The following is a 21200-nucleotide window of genomic DNA, read 5'->3' as shown; positions in this document are numbered from 1 at the left end:
TCTTTTTGATTACAGCCGTCCTACTAAGTGTGAAGTGGTACTTCATTGTGGTTTTGATTTGCATTTCCCTAATGACAAATGATGTTGAACAACTTTTCATGTGTTTATTGGATATTTGTATATTTTCTCTGGAGAAATGTCTATTCAATCCCTTTATCCATTTAAAAATTGGACTATTTTTTTTATTGTTTAGTTGTAAGAGTTCTTCACATATTCAGGATACTAGACTTAGCAGATACGCAATTTACAAATATTTTATTGCATTCTGTGGGTTGTCTTTTCACTTTCTTGATAGTGTTCTTTGATTTTTAATTTAGATGAAATCCAATTTATCTATTTTTTTCTTTGGCTGCTTGTGAATTCGGTGTCATATCTGAGGAACTATCACTTAATCTAAGGTCACAAAGATTTATACTTATGTTTTCTCCTAAGTTTTAGCTCTTACATTGAGGTCTTTGACTCATTTTGAATTAATTTTTGTGTATGGTGTGAGGCTAGGGTCCAACTTCATTCTTTTGCATGTGGATATCCAGGTGTCCCAACACCATCTGTTGAAAAGAACATTCTTTCACTACTGAATTTTCTTGGCATCCTTGTAAAAAATCAATTGAGCATTCATGTATGGGCTTATTTCTGGACTCTCAAGGCTACTCCATTGGTCTATGCATCTATCCTTATATCAGTACCAAACTATCTTGATGATTACAGCTTTGTGGTAACTTTGGAAATTGAAATGTGTGAGTCTTCCATCTTTTTTCTTCTTTTTCAAGATTTTATGTGTGTGTGTGTGGCTATTGTAGATCCTTTTCATGTCCATATGAATCTTAGGAACGGCTTGTTCCTTTCTTCAAAAAAACTAGCTGGGATGTTGACAGGGATGGTGTTGAATATATAGACAAACTTGGGGAGTACTGTCATCTTAGCAATATTAAATCTTCCAATCCATGAACATAAGATGTCAATCCATTTATTTATCTCTTAATTTCTTTAAATGATGTTTTGAAGATTTTCATGTATGTTTTACACTTCTCTTGTTAAATTATTCCTAAGCATTTTATCTTTTTGATGTTATTACAAATGGAATTTTCTTAATATTCAGTTTGTTCATTGCTAGCATATACAAAGGCAACTGTTTATTTATATTGATCTTGTATCTTGCAATCTTGCTGAACTTATTAGCTATAATGGGTTTTCTTTGTGTGGATTCCTTAAGATTTTTTCTATACAAGATTATGTCATCTGTACATAGACATAGTTTTATGTCGTCCATTCCAATCTTCATACCTTTTATTTCATTTTCTTGCCTAACTGCCCTGGTTAAAGCCTCTAGTACAATGTTAAATAAAAGTGGTGAGATCTTTTGAATTTCCATATGAAATTTAGAATTAGTTACAAAATATTGGGGGGGATTGTGATAAGGACTTAAGTGTACATATGTGTGTGTATATGCATACGTCAGTTTTGGGAGAACTGATGCCTTTTATTGAATCTTCTACTACACAAACATGGTATATCTTTCCATTTATTTGGGTCTTTAACTTCTCTCAAAAAAATTTTATAATTTTCTGTGTTCCACAGGAAGTCCTAAACATCTTCTGTTAAGATTTATTTCTAGATATTTGATTTTTTTTTGGATACTACTGTGGTAGGTAGAATAATGACCACCCCCCCCACACAAAGATGACCACACTCTAATTCCTGGAACCCGTGAATATGTTACCTTACACAGCAAAAGGGACTTTGCAGGTGTGATTAAGTTGAGGACTTAGAGATAGAAAGGATTATCCAGGTAAACCCAATGTAATCACATGTGTCCTTAAAAGCAAAGAGCTTTTCCCGGCTGTGGGCAGAGAGAGATGTGGCTTCAGAGAAATAGAGAGATGCAAACGAGTTGCTGGCTTGGAAGACTGAGGAAGGGACCACCAGCCAAAGAATGTGGATGGCCTCCAGAAGTTGAAAAAGGCAAGAAAACGATTCTCCCCTAAAGCCTCCAGCAAGGAATACAGTGAGATCGGTGTCGATGTCTAATCTACAGAACGGTACAATAACAGATTTGTGTTGTTTCAAGTCAGTTTGTGGTAATTTGTTCTAGCAGCAATAGAAAACTAACACAAATAGTAATTTTAAAAATTTCATTTTCTATTGTTGTTATATGAATAAACCGAATTTTATTTTGCATGCTGATGATACCCAGTAAGTTTGCTAAACTCTGTTATTTCTAACAATTTAGCTATAGAGTCTCTTTTAGGTTTTCTAAATATGTCATTATATCAATCATTCACAAATGATTATTTTGTTCTCCCTTCCCTATTATTGTACCCTTTATTTATTTTTTCTTCCCTTTCCATACTCTCTAGGGACTTTAAAACAATATTGAATGTATATGTTAACAGTAGGCATTATGTATCATTCTTTATTGCAAAGGAAAGTTTTTAATATCTTTTAATGTTCCTGCATTAAGTGTCAGATTTGCCATAGTGTTTTGGTAGTGAAACATTATATAATATTTTGTAGCTATAATTTATCAACTCACCTTCTAGGAATCTTTATCATGAACAGATACTGAATTTTAACACGCTTTTTTGCATTTGTTGGGGGTAGTCGTAGGATTTTTCTCCTTAATCTGTTAATGTGGTGAACAATCAATTTTTTTTTTTTAAATGATACACCAGCTTTGAATTCCTGGAACAACCCAAACTTGGTCTTGGCATATCATCTTTATAACATACTGTTGGATTTTCTAAAGTAATATTTCATCTCAGATTTTCTATCTATATTCATGAGAGATATTTGCCTTTATTTTTCATTTCTCATACTATGTTCGTTCTTGGCATCAAGGTTGGGTTAACCTCACAAAATGAGTTGATGAGTGTCCTTCGTTTTGCATTTTCTTAAAGATTCTGTGTAAGAGTGAAATTATTTTTTCTCCTAGAAATTTGGTAGAACTTACTAGAAGCCCAATTGGAGCCAGGAATTTATTTGTGGAAAAGCTTGAAATGATGGCTTCAATATCTAATAGTTACACTATTCAGACTTTTATTTCTCCATTTGTCCATTTTGATGTTATAATTTTCTAGAATTTATTTCATCCAAATTTTCAAAAATTTTACCACAGTTATAAATTACATTCTGATTGTTTTTTTAAATGGCAGCAGTATCTTTTGTGATATCTCCTTTTTTCATTCCTAAGAGTGTTTACTTGTGCCTTCCTTTTTCTTGTTCCATTTCACCAGAGATTTATCAATTTTATTAGACTTTTAAAGGATCAATTTTTGGCTTTGTTGATTTTTTCTACTGTGTATTCATTTACTATTTCATTCCTATCTTATCTTCTTTCTACTTTCTTTGGTTTATTTTGCTGTTTATCTTTTTGAGATGGATACTCATTCATTTATTTTCATGTTTTCTTTTTCTAATACTGAATATATATTTAAGGCTCTAAATATCACTCTAAGTATTACTTTAGATGCATACCAATGATTATGAAATCTGACACATGGATTATTCAATAGTATACTTCTCAATTTTAAAACATGAGCATTTAAAATTAGCTTTGTTATTGATTACAAGCATAACTGACTTGTGATTAGATCACAATCTCTTAATTGAATTTAATCCCTTTAAATTTGTTGATTTTTTAAACTGTATAGAATATATGGTCAACTTAAAAAAAATAACTCCACCTTTTTATAATGTAAGTTTCAAACATATAGGAAAGGAAAAAGAACTGTATAATAAACATCCACATACCCATTATCTAATTTTGATAATAATATTTTTTGCCATGAGTGTATGTGCATAATTTTTTTTTTTTTTTTTGTGAGGAGATCAGCCCTGTGCTAGCATCCGCCAATCCTCCTCTTTTTTTGCTGAGGAAGACGGCCCTGGGCTAACATCTGTGCCCATCTTCCTCCACTTTATATGGGACGCTGCCACAGCATGGCTTGCCAAAGCAGTGCGTCGGTGCGCGTCCGGCATCTGAACCAGCGAACCCCGGGGCGCCGCAGCGGAGCACGCGCACTTAACCGCTTGCGCCACCGGGCCGGCCCCTATGTGCATGATTTTTGAATGGAGTATTTAAAATTCATTATAGACATTATGATGTTACTCCAAAATAACTCAGTATGCATCTATAATTTTCCTTATAGATAGAATACATTTTATGAACATTATATGTCTGAAAAGAATGTATATTCTACAATGTTCTACACCTGTTCATTACGTTTAAGTTCATTAATTGTGTTGTTCATGTCTTCTATATCCTTACTAACTTATTTTTTGTCTGCTTTTATAGCTCCATCAATAGGTATATCAGAAGTTCCCATTATGATCGGGAAACTGTCTCTTCTGGTAGTTATGTCAATAGTTGTTTTTTTACATATCTTGAAGTCAGAATATCAGGTGCATTCAGTAATGCCATAATGTTTACTCTTCCTGATATTAATATAGCGATATCAGCTGATTCTTCATTTGTGTTCATGCTTTTCTTCTAAAATTTTGATCTTTCTGTGCCTTTCTGTTTTAAATGTCTTCTGTAAACAATGTACATTTCTTTCTTTTAAAATTCAGTGTGACAATCTTTGTCTTTTAACCAGAACATTTATTCTATGTATATTTACCATGGTTATTTATACTTAAGTTAAATATACCATCCTTTATGTGCTTTCTACTTACCCCACCTGTTTTGTGTTCTTTCTCCCCTTGTTTTGGAAGGATTGTGATTTTCCTGTGATTCATCTGAAAGTTATGTACTACTTTTCCAGGTTACAGAGATCATCCTAGAAATTATAACATGTATCTTTAACTTATTAATGTGAATGGATACTTTTCTTTAGAAGTCGCTCAAAAAACACAGGGATCTTAGATCACCTTAAATCTATTCAGCCTTTCTAACTCCCTTGATTTTACTGTGAGTTTTTTGGGTCATATTGTTTATTTATGTGTGTATATGTGTATACACATACCACAGGATTTTGCTTTATGGTTTATAAAGATTATATTAACTATATTTATGCATGTATTTATTGTTTCCTTTCTAAAGCATTGTTTCCTAAATCTCTGATGTTCCATTGAGGATTATTTTCCCTCTATCTGAAGTATATCCTTTAGAGTTCTCTTTAGTGTGGTGGTACGGCTTGTTTTATTTATTTGTTCATTTGTCTAAAAAAGTCTCATTTTTGAAGGATATTTTCTTTGAGTACAGAATTCTACGTTAAGTATTATATTCTTTCAATAGAAGATCACCTTACTATCTTTGGCTCTTGAGAAGTCAGTCTATAGTTTGTTAAAAGGTATCTGTCGCTTTTCTCTAGCCACCTTAAAGATTTTCTCTTTGTCTTTGATATGCTATATTTTCACATGATATATCTATCCGTGAATTTTTAAAAAATAGCCTTCTTGGAATTCATTAGGCTTCTTGAATGTGTGAATTGGTATCTTCTAACAATTCCAAAAAATTTCCAGCCCTATCTCTATAGATTGGTTCTTCTTCACATTCTTTCCCATTTCCTTCTTGAGAAGATCTAAACATATGTCAGATCTTCTCATTGCAACTGCTATTTCTTTTATCTTCTCCTCTGTATTTTACGTCCTTTTCTTTCTTTGTGCTACATCCTGGATGGTGTATTTTGACCTATCTTTAAGTCATGTTAATTCCCTCTTCAGTTGTGTCTAATTTGTGGCTAAAGTCATATACTGAGTTTTTAATTTTGGTTTTTGAATCTTTCAGTTCTAGAATTTCATTTTTGTTTTTTACTCATTTGCTGTATTGATTTTTAGAGTTTTCAGTTACCTGATAAAATGTTCAGGTGTGGCACTTATCTTCTTGAATGAAATATGCATAATTATTTTATAGTCAGCGTCTGATAATTCCAATATCTGAAGCATCTGTGATTCTGCTTCTGCTTTTTCTGTTTTATTGATCAAAGTGTTGATTCCTAGTGCCCCTGGTTATCTACGACTATATATTTGAAAAATTATATCTAGAAATAATTTGAGAACTTGGAATATGTCATTTTCATTTGCTTCTGCGAGGTGCTGGGGATCTGAGCAGTCTGCAAAAATCTTAATTACGGTTGAAAGTTGTCTGGGCCACTCAGAAGAGGTGCAGTTGAGCTGAAAGTCTGTGTGTGTGCGAGGGCTGATTTACCCCCAGTTCACCTGTACTCTTCAGCTGTGGCCCTTCGGGTTCCTTGCAAAGAGGAGTTGCTGTTCATCAGGCCCCACCCTTGCCAGTCCTGGGAGCCCACCTTGCTCATCCTCACACAGCTGAGTATCTCAGCCTCCTGCTCAGATCAGCAACGTCCTCCAGGGCAGAGGTGGCCTCAGGCTGCAGGGTCATTGCTCCGCGTTCCCACCCCTCCCCACGGATATCGTCCTTCCTATATTGTTGGCTCTTCAATGCTTTTAAGAATTAAAAAAATATATATTTTTTGAATTTTGTATAACTTTATCAATTATTCTTGGTGAGAATGTTATTCCAAATTATCAGTCCCCCAGGACTTGAAGAAAGGTTTTCATTTTTTAAAATGAATTAAAACTGACCTATCCTCATTAACCAGATGATTGACCAATGATTGACCCATCATGTGGGTAAGTTTTTACAATGAAACTGCACCTCACTGCTACTTACTGATATTTAATCTTCTAGTTTTTCTAATTAGTCAAACAAAAACAAAAAGAAAATTCTAAAATAATTTAACAATAAAAGAAAAAAATTCAAGGATAGATAATAGCTCCTATTTGAAAGAAAGGTCCAACATTCATGGATTCATTAGTTCATTCAAGGACCAATTTCTAATTTGTGCCAATTACGTGGATGGTAGTAAATGAATCAGATTTTGCTATTTAAATAATCTTCTAGTGCACCAATAACAGTTCTGGAGGTTTTCTAAGATAAAACAAATGTTTAAGTAAAAACTTTTTCAAAGTTAAGGTCACTAGTTCAAGTCAATTATAGAATTAAAATAAATAATTAAGATCACATTTAATTGAAAATGAAAAAAAAAATACTTTCTAAATTACTCATTTAAAGTTTTGAATACTCCCTTTTGGCCACCTGAAGCTATTGTGATTTTGGTTCCCTGAGTAAAATATTCCCCTGATTTGGGTTAGAGTGACACAAAACGATTTTACGTATTTTGCTAAAACATGGATATATTAATTGTTGTGACAAAAGAGAAAAAAGGTGAACGTACATGTAAGTTTCATACATGTAAGAAAAATTTATATGGCTTGAATGTTTCTAGATATAGATAGAATTTTATAGATATATTATTCAAGTTAAATCAATCGACTTACATAGTTCCTCTCTATCCAGAGACTGTGCACCACCTCCAAACAAGCCTTTAAAGAATCCCCTGTTTGGTGCTTCGGGTGTTTCCACAGGAGTGAAGAGTTCACCCAACATCTCCTTCAAAATCAAAACAAATTGTCATTGTTAAAGTTTCAGGGAAACTAAACTATCTTCACAAAACCATCACTGTAAACTCTTTAACTTAAGCTTATGACATTACCTGTTGGGATTCACAAACAATTAATGAGCACACTTCAAATGATCAGATCCAGTAACATACTGACTTAGTCAAACAGTGGGTTATTAAGGCTAAATTGATGAAGACTAACTTGCTGCTTGCTACTCTGGTTAGGTTATTTTCCTTACATTTCAAGCAAAGATGATATTCCTGCTTACACCGTAAGGAGAATCCAATCTTTATGACAAAATTTTCACATAACTCTTATTTTCAAGAACTGGTAACTGGGTTAATAATTAGGTCTTCCTACATCAGAAAGAAGAAAAGCTACTAGCAAGTTGAAAAGTTTAGTGTAATAATAACGATACACAGTTTTGGAATGATCACCTTCAGCCGAGTCAGAAAATTAGTAATTTAGAAAGACACACTGACTTCTTTTGTCATAAACATATGCCAGGAAGAGAGTTATGCCCACATACACCTGGAATTTCAGAAATCTGGCAGGGAGATGGCAAAGCTTCTCTCTATATTGTCAGATTTTCCCGAAATTACTGTCAATACTCTTCAGAGCACAGAAATGGTGAAAGTCGGGAGACAAAAACAGTTGCTAACATGTTAATTGACTTTGTAGATAACACATAAAGGGGGAAGAGGCTTCTGTAAGAGAAGAATGGCAGCCACATTATTTATAAGGCAGCTTTAGGAAGCTTTAGAAGCAAAATAAAAGTACAGTGAGGCTTTGGGATTGCATTTCTGCCCATGACAGAGAAGTAGCTGTGATACAAAGGACAGAGTGTATTCATCTTACCTGTCCTTTAAGTTCTCTTTTATTCTTTGTTTGCTGATTTTTTTTTTAAATCAGGAATAGATGTTGCATTTTGTCAACTGCCTTCTATTTTTTTAGTTTATTAATATGGTGAATTACAGTGATTGATTGACAAATGTTAAATCAACCCTGCATTCCTAGGATGAATCCCACTCGGTCATGACAAATTATCATGACCTGAATTATCCTCCTGGTATACTGTGGATTCAATTTGCTAAAATGTTGTTTAGGATTTTTACGTCTGTATTTGTGAAGCATAATGGTCTCTATGTAATGTTCTTATCTTGTAATGTCTTTGTCTGGTCTTGGTAGCACGTTAATGGGAGCTTCACAGCGTAAGCTGGCAAGCATTTCCCTGCTTCAATTTCTGGAAGAGTTTTGTGCAGAATTGGTATTATTTCTTACTGAAATGCTGATAGAAGTCACCAGCGAAGCCATCCGGGCCTGGAATTTTCTTTGTCCACGGTTTCTCACCTCAATTTCAATTTCTCTGCTAGCGATAGCACTCTTCAGGTTATCTATTTATGCTTGAGTGAGCTTTGGTAATTTGTGCCTCTCAAGGAATTTGTCCGTTTCATCTAAGTTTTTGAATTTATTGGCATAAAGTTGTTCATAATATTTCCTTATTACCCATTTTAATATTTGTAGAATCTATAATAATGCCACTTCTCTCATTCTTGATATTGATATTCTCTCTTCATAATCAGTCTGGCTTGACATCAATTTTATTGATTCTGGAGATCAAACTTTTGGTTTCACTGATGGTTTCCCATTGTTGCCCTGCTTTCAATCTCACTGATTTCCACATGGATATTTACTATTTCCTTTCTTGTGCTTACTTTGGGTTTAACTTGCTCTTCTTTTTCAGTTTCCTAAGGTGGGAGCTGAGATCACGGATTTGATGAGAACTTCTTTTCTAATATAAGCATTTTACTGCTATAAATTTGCCGAGTTTAAACACTCAGTTGTTTTTTCTATTGCTATGCTTTTTTTTTTTTTTTATAATTTTATTTATTTTTTTCCCCCAAAGCCCCGGTAGATAGTTGTATGTCATAGCTGCACATCCTTCTAGTTGCTGTATGTGGGACGCAGCCTCAGCATGGCCGGAGAAGTGGTGCGTTGGTGCGCGCCCAGGATCCGAACCCGGGCCACCAGCAGCGGAGCACATGCACTTAACCGCTAAACCACGGGGCCGGCCCTCTATTGCTAAGCTTTGAAGTTCCCTAAACTTTTCTTCTACAGTGTCTCATCTCTTGATGCTCCTGTCCAGTGTATTTTTCATCTCAAACGCTGCAGTTTTACATCTCTAGAAGTTTGCTTTTGGTCTTTTATATCTTCCATGTCTCCAGTTAACCTTTTGAACTATGGAATACAGTTATAATAATTGTTTTGATCTCCTTCTGTGTTAATCCTAACATCTCTGTCAGTTCTGGTTTGGTTTCTAGTGATTTCTTCTTCTTCTTTTCTCTATGAGTTATGTTTTCCCATCTCTTTGCAGGCCTGGTCATCTGACTGAACACCAGACACTTTGATCTTTACCTTGCTGGGTACTGGATATTTTTTATTTCCTCTAAGTCATCTTGAGCTTCAGTCTGGGATAGTAGGAAACATTTTGATCCTTTTGGGTCTTGCGTTCATGATTGGTTAGGCAGGTCTAGAGTAGAGCTCAGCTTAAGGCTAATTATTCCTCACTAATGAGCCAAGACATTCCTGAGTACTTTACCCAATTCCCCACTGAAGTGGGCTGAACAGTGGCCATCTAAAGATATCAGGTCCTAAACCCTGGAACCTATAAATGTTACCTCGTAAGGAAAAACGGGTCTGTGCCCTTGTGATTAATTTAAGTATTTTGCCATGGAGAGATGATGCTGGATTATCTGGGTGAATCCTAAATCCAATTACAAGTGTCCTTTTAAAACAGAGAGGCAGAGGGAGATGTGACACATGCAGAGAGGAGGAGGCAGTGTCACCACGAGGCAGAGACGAGAGTAACGCAGCCGCAAGTCAAGGAACGCCGGCACCTACAAGAAGGTGGGAAAGGCAGGAATGGATTCTCCTCTAGAGCCTCTGCAGGGAGCGGGACCCTGCCAACGCCTTGATTTGGCTCGGTGAAACTGATTTCAGACTTCTGGCTTCCAGAAGTGTGAGAGAATCAACGTATGTTGTTTTTGGCCACCGAGCGTGTGGTGATTTGTTCCAGCAGCCTTAGGAAACTAATACCCCCGTGAATTACAGGTTTTCTCAGTCTGGCTGTTGTGAACAGGCACTGTTCCTGGCCCAGGCACAGTTCCCTCTAATCTTCTATTCCTTTCAGATAGTTCTTTCCCTGCTCAGAGAGTTCATCCACACGAGTGTGCTGAACTGCCCTCCCTGAACACTCTTGGGGGACCCTCTGCAGATCCCCAGGGTTCTCTGTCTGTCCAGCTCTCTCCTCTCTGGGACTCTGTCCTAAAAACTCTAACTTGCTTGGTCTCCCCGGACTCTTGGTTCTGTCTGCTCAACTTGGGAACCCGGTCAGACTCTGCCTCAGTCCCTTCTCTCTGTGCCATGTTCTGGAACTCTATCAAGGCATCAAAGCTGGGGCACCTCCTTTGTTTCCTGCCCCTCAGGCATTACTTTCCTTCATTGCCTGATGTCCCGGATCTTGAAAACTGTTGTTTCATGTTTTTGTCTGCTTTGTTTGGGCTGTTTTAGGCAGGAGCGATAATCTGGTCCCTATAATTCCATCTTGACTGGAAACTCCGTTGTGTTTCTAGGCATCTTCATCTTTTTGATTAAAGTTAAATGAATGCACAATGTAACAGGGCAATCTGGAAACCAAGGAGCAGTGTTTATAAAGTCATGTATTCTTTATTCAACAGATTGTTACGAAGGCATTATTTTTAGGCACTGAAAATATAGAGGTAAATAAAAAGGTCACTATTGCCCAAAGAAAACATCGTATCCCAGCTCCTTGAACAGAGTCCATTCTTCACTTATCTTCACATCATGGAGGCACATAGCAGACAGTTGGTAAAATAAATCGAGTGTATTACTAAATGACCATTTCATGTAAACATAAATAGGTAAAGTTTACTGCAGCTGCCATTCATTTTTACTAAAATAATAAGAGGAAACACTGACCAAAGGATAGAATAAATTGATCCCATAAAAAGTGATGAATGAAGTTTAGAATTTTGAATAGTTAAATTAAGACCACATTTCAGATTGAAATGTATTAAGAATATATTCAATTGTCCAAATGATTTCCTAATAAAGTAACACTTTACTAGGGAAAGGAAACACTAAAGGAAAATTTTATCTTTTCTATAAAAAGCAAAATTTTAATTCAGAAAGTTAGGAATCTTTGAAAAAACACTTCCACCCAAATGTAAATAGAAATTTAAATCTAAAATATCAGATGTGTAATTGTTTCACGCTCAAGGTTTATAACAGCATCATTAGGAGTACGCTTCCTTCCCATATGGCGTAGCTCACTGATAATACTACCAACTCCTGACACTGAGCGCAAACTCTGCACTATGCTGAGCACTTTATGTGTATCGTCTCCGCTAATCCACACCAGACTCTATGACACAGATATTATTTTTATCCTGATTTTAAAGATGATGAAGCTCAGAGACAATAAGTAACTTGTCTAAAGTCGTATAATTGTGTAATTAGCAAAGCTGGGACTTAAATTTAGTCTTCTTGACTCTAAAGCTCGTGTTCTAAAACTAAGCCACAAATTCAAATTTATAAACAAGTAAAATACAGCTGATTGCAAAAACGTTCGCTATAAAGTTCCCTTAGATAATGGTTTCCTCCAAATAGCAAATATCAATTAATATTTTACTTCAATATTTCAAGAGTACTTTTATTTAAAAGATGAAGCTAAACTGATCATTTCTTTTATTTATATATATATATATATATATATATATATATATATATATATATATGCAAGCACATAAGGCACTCAGATATTTTAAAAAGACAGTTTTGTATTTAAAGACTCTGTAGTCTCTCACAAATAGATCAACAAAAATATTCAGAGGAAAACCATCAAACCTTATTTTTTTATATGTGTTTATATCCTTGTGAATAGAGAGTATATGAGAATGGATGACACAATTTGCCCTAAAATAGACACAACTATTTTCACATTAACATACTTCTCTAAAAAGGATTCTTTTGGTGCATGTGTATAATAGATATTTATTTTACGTGGGAAGTGGGCATAAAATGTAACGTTTCATATTTCTTTGCCATCGCTGGAGAGAAAAAAATATGGATCAATGAGACAACTCATAACAAGAGTCAGATGAAGACACCTTATCACAGTCAGAGCACGTGCTCTGAAAGTCCCAACAAGGCTCTGGATTTTCCAAGTAGGTCACCTGTACACTCCTGTGAGTGAAAGGCATGGACCATACACAGGATATTAGAGAATATGTCACCTCTGGAGAAATTATAGTAACATTTTTGTTATTTACCTGAAGGTTTTCACAGGTCTCTTGACTGTAAGTGAGTCTCTGGATTTCTGTGGGTGAGACAAGATACAACGCTTGTCCATTGTTGGTGAAGCAGAACGTTCTGGCTATCCGCATGTTGGTGAGGGGCAAGTAATACACGTCCAACAGAGGCCTTAAACTTGGCAAACTTGAGAAAAAAATTAAAAACTTGTTAATAAGAAACAAGGTAGGTTTTAGCCCTGAACAAAGTATTATGGGAGGTCAAAATGGCAGGGACCTTATGAACCTTATGATTTTGTGGACTTGAAAAGGAGACAAAACTGAACTGCATTCCTCAAATATGTGTTCACTATCAACTGAATGAAAATAAATTCTCGTGTCTAAGACCGTAAACAAATAAGAGCATTTCTTTCAAACTGAATATAATTCTGTAATATTATGTTCTGAGGGATGAAATGTTGTAGTTGTGTCTTAAAAACACATCTGACTCTTACCTGAAGGTCATGATATGGCCGTTGGCACAGAAACAGGCGAGGCAGATGCTGTTACTCAGCGCTACGATATCCCCTCGGAGCACGAACGAGGTCTCCGTGACGTTCTGCTTATACGCACAGTTCTGAGTCGGCAGCGAGATGACCTTCGCCTGTTTCTCTGAACATATCACTGCATACTGGTTTTCACTCATTTCCTGAGAAGAGGAGGGGGAGACGGAGACAGGCCGCCGTTTTTTCAGTTTCTCCTTCTCGTCTTTTTCTTCAGGGACGTTGGGCTCTCTCCAGGATTCGTATGCGGGTGGCACTAAGCAGCCTGTGGTATCCAGGAACGCCATTCTCAGGATCGCCCCTTTTAACCTCAATATAGTACCTAAAATACGTAAGTTTCGTAGATAACAGATGTTTTAATCCACACAGTCAATATGGTTATTCCAACTGTGACACACAGTAGACACTCAAAAATATGCAGAATGTGTATTGAACAGAAATGGCACACTAGCTTACGGACAGGATTCAAACTTCACGCATGATATTTGAATCCAGAAAAAGATGTAATACGACATGCCCCAAATAGATAAGTGCCACCAAGCAGATAAACGCTGGGGCGTCTGGAACTGTCTTCTTGTTCCTGGTAAATGTACTACCAAATATGAGCACAATTACAGCATTTAGAGCTGCACCGTCCAATGTGGCAGCAACAGCCACGTGTGGCCGGAGAGCACTTGAAATGTGGTTTGTCCAAATGGCGGCATGCTGAGAGAGCAAAGTACATGCCGGGTTTGAAGACTTGGCACACAAAAAATTAAAATATCACAATATTTTAAAAATACTGATTACATGCTGAAATGACAGTATTTTGGACACATTGGGCTAAATAAAACGTTATTAATTTCACCTGTTTTTTTACTTTTTGAATATGGCTACTAGAAAATTTAAAATTCTATACGTGGCTCACATTGCATTTTTTTAACAGTACTGATCTACACAGCCAATGAGAAAAAAAGAAGTCCACATAATTCTAAACATTAGCTCAAAAAATCACAATTTCCTTTTAAACTATTTACCGATAAATGTCAAATACATTCAAGGCATTATTTTGGTCAACCTAGAGTCTTAATTTAGGGGTTATATTTCTTGACTTCCTTTTTTTTTTTTTTTTTTAATTTTTTTTTTCCCCCAAAGCCCCAGTAGATAGTTGTATGTCATAGTTGCACAGCCTTCTAGTTGCTGTATGTGGGACGCGGCCTCAGCATGGCCGGAGAAGCGGCGCATCGGTGCGCACCTGGGATCCGAACCCGGGCCGCCAGCAGCAGAGCGCGTGCACTTAACCGCTAAGCCACGGGGCCAGCCTTTGACTTGCTTTAATTAATGGGACTCACTTTTCCCTACACCCTTGAAAATGTAAGTATACTTTATGCTCATTTCTAAGGAAGCTAAATGATAACATTAACATTAAGGATTTGGAAACCAATGGAAGGGATGGTATAATTCAAGTTCAATTCTTATTTTCAAAGATTTTTCATATCTTATTACTTTATACTTATATGATAGTTTATAGTTTGCAAAAATTTTCCATATATTATTTTCTTTTATTTCTAAGAGGAAGAGTTCCCAATGTTTTCTCAAAATTTTTCTTAGAAGCCAAAATATTGTTTCCTTTCATCTTTGCATTTATATATTTTATCTGTTGCAGGGTTGCCAGATAAAGAAAGGATGCCCAGTTAAATCTGAATTTCAGATACATAATGAATACTATTTTAGTATAAGTAGGTCCCAAATACTGCATTATCTTTCCAAATACTATTGGGGACATATTTATATTAAAATGTATTTGTTATCTGAAATTCAAATTTAACTGGGCATCTTGCATTTTATTTGCTAAACCTGGTAACCTTAGTCTATAGTGCAGGTTTGGCAAGCAGATCATTGAACTATTTTAAATGGTTTGCTAATTTGGGAACTGTTCATAGTACATATGAACATCTATGAGATACGGTAATTCCAGAATGTGGATTTTCTAAAAACGACCAAGATAATATTTAAATATATTTAAATATATGCTTGTCCTATAGTTGGCAGGATTTCAGTATGTTTTCCAGCAGAGTAGTGGTAACTGTTGGGTGCTCCTCTTGAAGGGAAAATAAAGAATACAATTGGGGACAAAGTAGACCACTTCAGGTTCTTAAGCACAGAAACCCATCTGCGTGAAAAACACCCCTCTTCTCCTCACAGTTCCAATACAGATCACATGACATGAACGTCACTGTTATATTTTAAAACAGGCCTCTTGTTAACAAAATAAAGCTCAAAGATTACACCACCGAGAACGAAACCAAACGTTCCTTCTTACATATGAAAATTATTTTTATATCAAAGTAACTTTACAACTAATTTGACTTTACCGCAGGTTGGAAAATATCTTAAACATTTTTTTATGTAGTTAATAGTAAATTATCTATATTTAATCCCCCTCTCTCATTTTTATTTATTGGAAACATTTGTTTTATTACAAACTGATAACATGTTTGTTGTACAAAATTTAGAAACTACACATCAGTAAAAAGAAGAAAATAAAAATTACCCACAATCCCACTCTTCAGTGATAATTACTACTAACATTTTGATTTTCATCTTTCTGGTTTTTTTCCCTACGTGCATATGTGTTGCTTACTAATAAGAGACAAAGTGAATGAGAATATCATCATTGTGTAACCTTTTCTAACAACTAGGCATGCAGTAGCTACTCAAATATTTAGTGAACTGAATGAATAAATCAAACTTTAACATAAAGATAGTTCAGAAATGAACATTAATATCATAATTACATTTTAATTCTAAATTCCAAGTATTGTTAAAGTCAACTATATAAACAAGAGATACACTAATGAGCAAAATTGTGGTTTTTTTCTATGTAGATTAGCATAAATTAGTAATATAAACCAGAATTCTCAGTTATTTCCAGAATCAGACTATCAGATTCCACATACATTTGATAACATTCAATCTCATTTTCAATATATGGAGACTGTAAATTTTTTCTTCCTAAAATTTGCTATTGTCATCTTTTCCTAATACTTGCAAGAAGAAAAATAATCAATTTTAAGACTTCACACTTAGAGATTAAAAATTGCCAAGTGTATAATGTTTAAAAATATACTTTTCTGATTTTCTTCTAAGCACGTACCATCCTTTCATTTATGGAACATAATATTTTGAGGCATCCTGGAATGCATTAGAACAACAGTTTTTTTTTCTTCATTGTCTTATGTAGTAATCATTTTAGCCATAATCCTAGAGTTAAAAAAATTGCAAAACCCGAATGGCTTTATAAATAAAGAATATTCTGGAATGTTATTCTATGCATTCCTTCATTAAAAACATAAGACTGTAACTATCCCCATTTAGTTTACATTTTAGAATTCTTAGATCGATTAAAAATGAAAAGCAAAGGCTTCTACTAAATTAAAGTAAATCGAACCTTCAATCTAAGTACAGCCTCAGAGTGTACATACCGCTGGGAGACACGATGACGGGCTGCAGAAGCCTTTGCTCTCCTCCTGGGGGAAGGTTCAGTGCAATGACAAGCACTGTTCCCAACGTGGTACCAACCCACAAACACGGGGAAGGAGAGGAATCCGCCTTTCGAGTAAAAGTCTCACAGAAATGAAGAGCAGAGATTGCTTCTCGGGATTCTTTATCAATGCTGGTCACGCTCGAACTCCGCGATCGGCTGAAGGAATTATCTTTTATATCTGAAAGGGTTTAAAATGTTGTGAGACTGTTCAACTTATAAAATACCACGTCTTTTTGTTTAGTATAAATTTGGTCAATAATGAATCTGCAAAAAGACAAAATCTATAGCATATTTAATTTTAATTGAAAAGAAAAACAATTTACTTTTAAGTCAATAATTTTTTCCTTTGCTTGAATATAAAATCTAAACACATAAACCCACACTTCTCAGATCTAAGCTGGGTGTATTTCAGTGCATTTCCGGCTGTGTGGTCTTTATGGTTTTTGGTGCAGCTCTCTTGCTCTCTTGGCTGCTTCTCTAACCTCAGCCTTTTCTCATGGTGCTGTTTCTTCCTTTGGTAACACAATTTCACAACTAGGTAGAACTCGAGAAGTGTGGGTCTTTTCAATTTTCTACATTTTAAAAATGCATTTAGACGTACTCTAATTCTACCTTCAAATGTATTGTATGATGGACTTTTTCTCCAAATCTGTCCATATGAAAACCTCTAATCCACAAAAATTTAGCTTTCATTTTTCTTGAATGCCATGTTAACTGTAATCAACATTCTTCTACTGCATTTTTCATCAAAATGCATAACTGGTATCTGGCTCATACTTACCTGGAGACAGGTATATCCCCCTTACCTGGCTCTGTCTGTAGTGACAGGGATACTAATAAATCACACTAATAAAGCCTCTCTTGTCTTCAGCTGCCTCCTTCCCTATGGCCAATCTCAAGTCTGTCTCAAGCTCTGGCCTCTTTTTCTCTTGGAACTGCATTGCCAAATGTTTACGGAAAATGCTTGTTCTGTCATGTCTCACTACGCAAAATCAAACACATCATTTCCCCAAAGCTCTCAATTCTTCTGATGGTACTGTTTATATTAATGACCCTCCTGGGAACAACACTTAAAATGAGCTGCAGTTTTGGTTCTTTCCTTTCACTTTACCTATACCTTAAGGGGATGCCAAGCTCTATGTTATTTTTTTCCCATGTTCTGTTTCCTTCTTCCCATCACCAATCAACTTCCATCGCCCTGCGTTCAGGCCTTCAGCACATCCATCTAGACGACTGCACGATTCCCAAGTCATCTCCCTGCCTTTGCTCCGTCGCTGTTCTAACACAGCTCAGGTTTTATAAGGTACAGATAGGATTCTATCACCTCTGTTTAAAAATCCTCAGTGGTTCCTCTGTATTTGATCATGCTGATAATCTCACTCAGGTGTTTAAGACTTTCCACAAATTATCTCCCACCACCCCTCCTGGCCCTGTCTTCCAGTGCTGCCCTGCTCAGTTCACTGCGGGAAACACACCGAGCCATTCAGTGCTCTCCACACACACACCACACTTACCTACTTTTAGACCTTTGCTTGTGATTTTCTTTCTGATTTGACCTTTCTCTACCTATCAAGGTCATGCTTACTCTTCATCCCAGGTACTGTCATGTTCATGAAGTTCATCCTAATTCATAACCATATATAGTTTTTCTCTTTTTTTAATCTCGATAGCTTTTTTTCTCTCTCCTATGGCACTGATAATACATTTGTTCTGTAGTTATTTCTGACTTGTCTGAGGCCTTGCTCTGAAGTGATTGTTAAGTTTCTTGAGTAGAAGGGCTGTGTTGTTTTGATGCCCTGCAGAATTTATCATGGTGCCTTGCATATGAAAGTATTCAATAAATACTTGCTGAAGACAGAACTGTAGTTGAAAGTATCTAAACCAATGTTTCTGCTGTACGATTGGGCTATATTAAAATTTCCAGTAGCTTCTACCGTCACATCTAGCAAATCCTTCCTCAAATCACATGCTTTCATCGCTATCGTGAAAGAAATGACTTTATAATGTTATGAAATATAAAAAACACGTTAAAGTCTTCTAAGTGGTATTTTATCAAAAAAGGTATAACTAAATCCTATGTATACTTCCCCAAAGCTTTCTGTAATCAAATTTAGATTCACAGATTGAAAAATATTCTCCCAAATAATAATTATATACACCATAATTTTGATTATAGCTAGCCTCTGAAAACAATAAAGCTACTAGGTATGACAACAGCGTGGGTCATTTCTAACTACAGTTTCTAAAAATGTCTTTCTTTCCCCCGAGATTGTCCTTCCTATTACAGATTACGACACGGTAGAAAAGAACTACTTACTGCAAATGAAACAACTTTCTATAAGCAGTAGCTCATTACTGGATGAGTCTATAATACGATGCTGATTCCAAATGTTAACTCTTTATAGTTTCCAAAATTATTTTAGTAAAATAACAGAAATTTTAAATCTTCCAATGATAAAAATATTTGTTACTTTAATAAAACATACACATACAAGGTGAACAAAGATATATTTTCAGTTGTGATCAGTGATAAAAATGGAAATCAATGATACAAGAAAATTTGATAAAATAAATTTCAAAGTAAATTAACCTGTGTAAAAACTCTTACTGATATCTCTTAAAATTACAAAAGGTGATTCACAACAATCTAGACTTCAAAGGTTAATTCATAGGCCAAACAAATAGTGCTTTAATTTAACGGACTAATTTAACTATATAATATTTATAAACTACAATTACATTTTTATTATATGACTTCTCTACAAAAATTAGATTACTAAAGAAAGTCCTAAGGCGAGGTCCATAAGGGAAAGGGAGCTGAATGAGAAGCACCGTTGAACGTACAGAGTTAGGCTGCTTATTCTATCTGCCTAGAACCGTCCGAAAACAAGTGACAATGTTCAGCAGTTCATGAATTACAACTTCACTGACTGCTAAGTTAGATGCTGTGGGTCTTTGTGGTTCGAATTTGAGAAATTGGGCACGCTAAACAAATGGAACAGAAATTTTAATTTTAATTCTAGTAATAGCAGAAATGAAAACAGCTACCACTAAGCAAGGACTACTGTGTGCTACACACTCTCATAACGCTTTACAGTGATCATTTTATTGAACCCACATAACAACCCTGAAAAGTATTATCATCACAATATAACAAATAACAGAGGCTTGGACAGGTTAAATGACTCGTCCGGGATGACAAAGCTAGTCAACGAAGAGTCAGGATTTGTGCCCATGTCCCAGTCTAAATCTTTCCGTTAGGCAACTCCAGATAGACATGGGGTTAGTCACATCACTGATATTATATGAGTGGAGGGTTTTGGTTAATATCGAGTATTAAAGTTCAGTCTTTAGATATACACAAAAAATACTTGAACATGTGGTTTTTCTGGCAGATCTAAACGCAGATAAAATTTGTCATTAATGCCTCCATCCAGCTCTATCTGATACAAGCATGTCATAAAATCATTGCTTTCATGATACTCTCTGGATGCCTAGAACATTCTACTTGTGTATACTACCCTCTCTTCCCTGCACAGAGCCTTATGCAACAAAATGCTACATTCTCTAATCAAAACATAATGCCAAGAGGTGAGTTTGGTCAGGGCAAAAATTAGGACAAAACACTAATCCACATCAAGGTATATAACCGTTTGATGTTTTGCCTCCTGTGGCTGACACTTGAAAGGGACATCAGAAGTCTCACACGATCACCACGGTCCCTGAGCTGTGGGCCGTGTTATCTGGGATGGCGAAGCTATACTGAAAATGCAGTGCTGCACAATTTCCCCATAAACAACAGTGAATTCTATTCACAGACGCTTCCAGAGCTGCAGGCCAGTCCCACAGCCTCTGCTGCTTCACAACACCTGGCAGTTCCAGCCTATCTATCAACACAATTGTTTTTCCCCACTGACTCCTCGGCCAAGGTAAAACAACTACCAGACTCCTCGGCCAAGGTAAAACAATTACCAGACTCCTCGGCCAAGGTAAAACAATTACCAGACTTCTCGGCCAAGGTAAAACAATTACCAGCTAAGAAGCTCTATCAACAAATAGTCCTGCAGCACAATGACTTGAAGGGAAATTACTTTGGCAACATGGAGACTGTTTCAAGGTATATATCAACCAAAGTTATAATTGGCTTAGGGCACTGAACTATATGGGCATGCAAGCTAGAACATAAACTGAATAAAGATGACCTATAAAAGCATGCAGTATATACTTTGATTAAATTACTTGTATAGTTTTTAAGTGTGAATATTCTTCAAAAAAATAATTATGATGTTTTTACTAAAAGTACTTCTACATGTGTTTTCTCAGATTTTTAAGATACTAAAAGACACAAAACAATTTTAACTAGTAGTATTTAATGTTATT

General features: G+C 35.6%; 1 protein-coding gene across 4 annotated transcripts in view; it reads right to left on the bottom strand.

Moving 5' to 3' along the window:
* The window catches only part of STXBP5 (syntaxin binding protein 5), a 170082-nt gene that overhangs the window by 5058 nt on the left and 143824 nt on the right, over positions 1-21200 (bottom strand). For 3 of the 4 annotated variants that reach the window (XM_004440948.3, XM_087425201.1, XM_004440949.3), the window contains 4 exons: positions 16759-16998; positions 13247-13616; positions 12774-12939; positions 7300-7411 (listed from right to left, as the gene is read on the bottom strand). In XM_004440948.3, coding sequence (XP_004441005.1) covers positions 7300-7411; positions 12774-12939; positions 13247-13616; positions 16759-16998 — 888 coding nt within the window. The remainder of the gene's footprint in view (positions 1-7299; positions 7412-12773; positions 12940-13246; positions 13617-16758; positions 16999-21200) is intronic. The other variant, XM_087425202.1, reaches the window with a different exon arrangement.

This window comes from Ceratotherium simum, chromosome 38 (assembly GCF_057802395.1).
Source record: "Ceratotherium simum simum isolate JZ-2026a chromosome 38, ASM5780239v1, whole genome shotgun sequence".
Classification (NCBI taxonomy): domain Eukaryota; kingdom Metazoa; phylum Chordata; class Mammalia; order Perissodactyla; family Rhinocerotidae; genus Ceratotherium; species Ceratotherium simum.
This window is presented reverse-complemented; position numbering and strand designations above follow the sequence as displayed.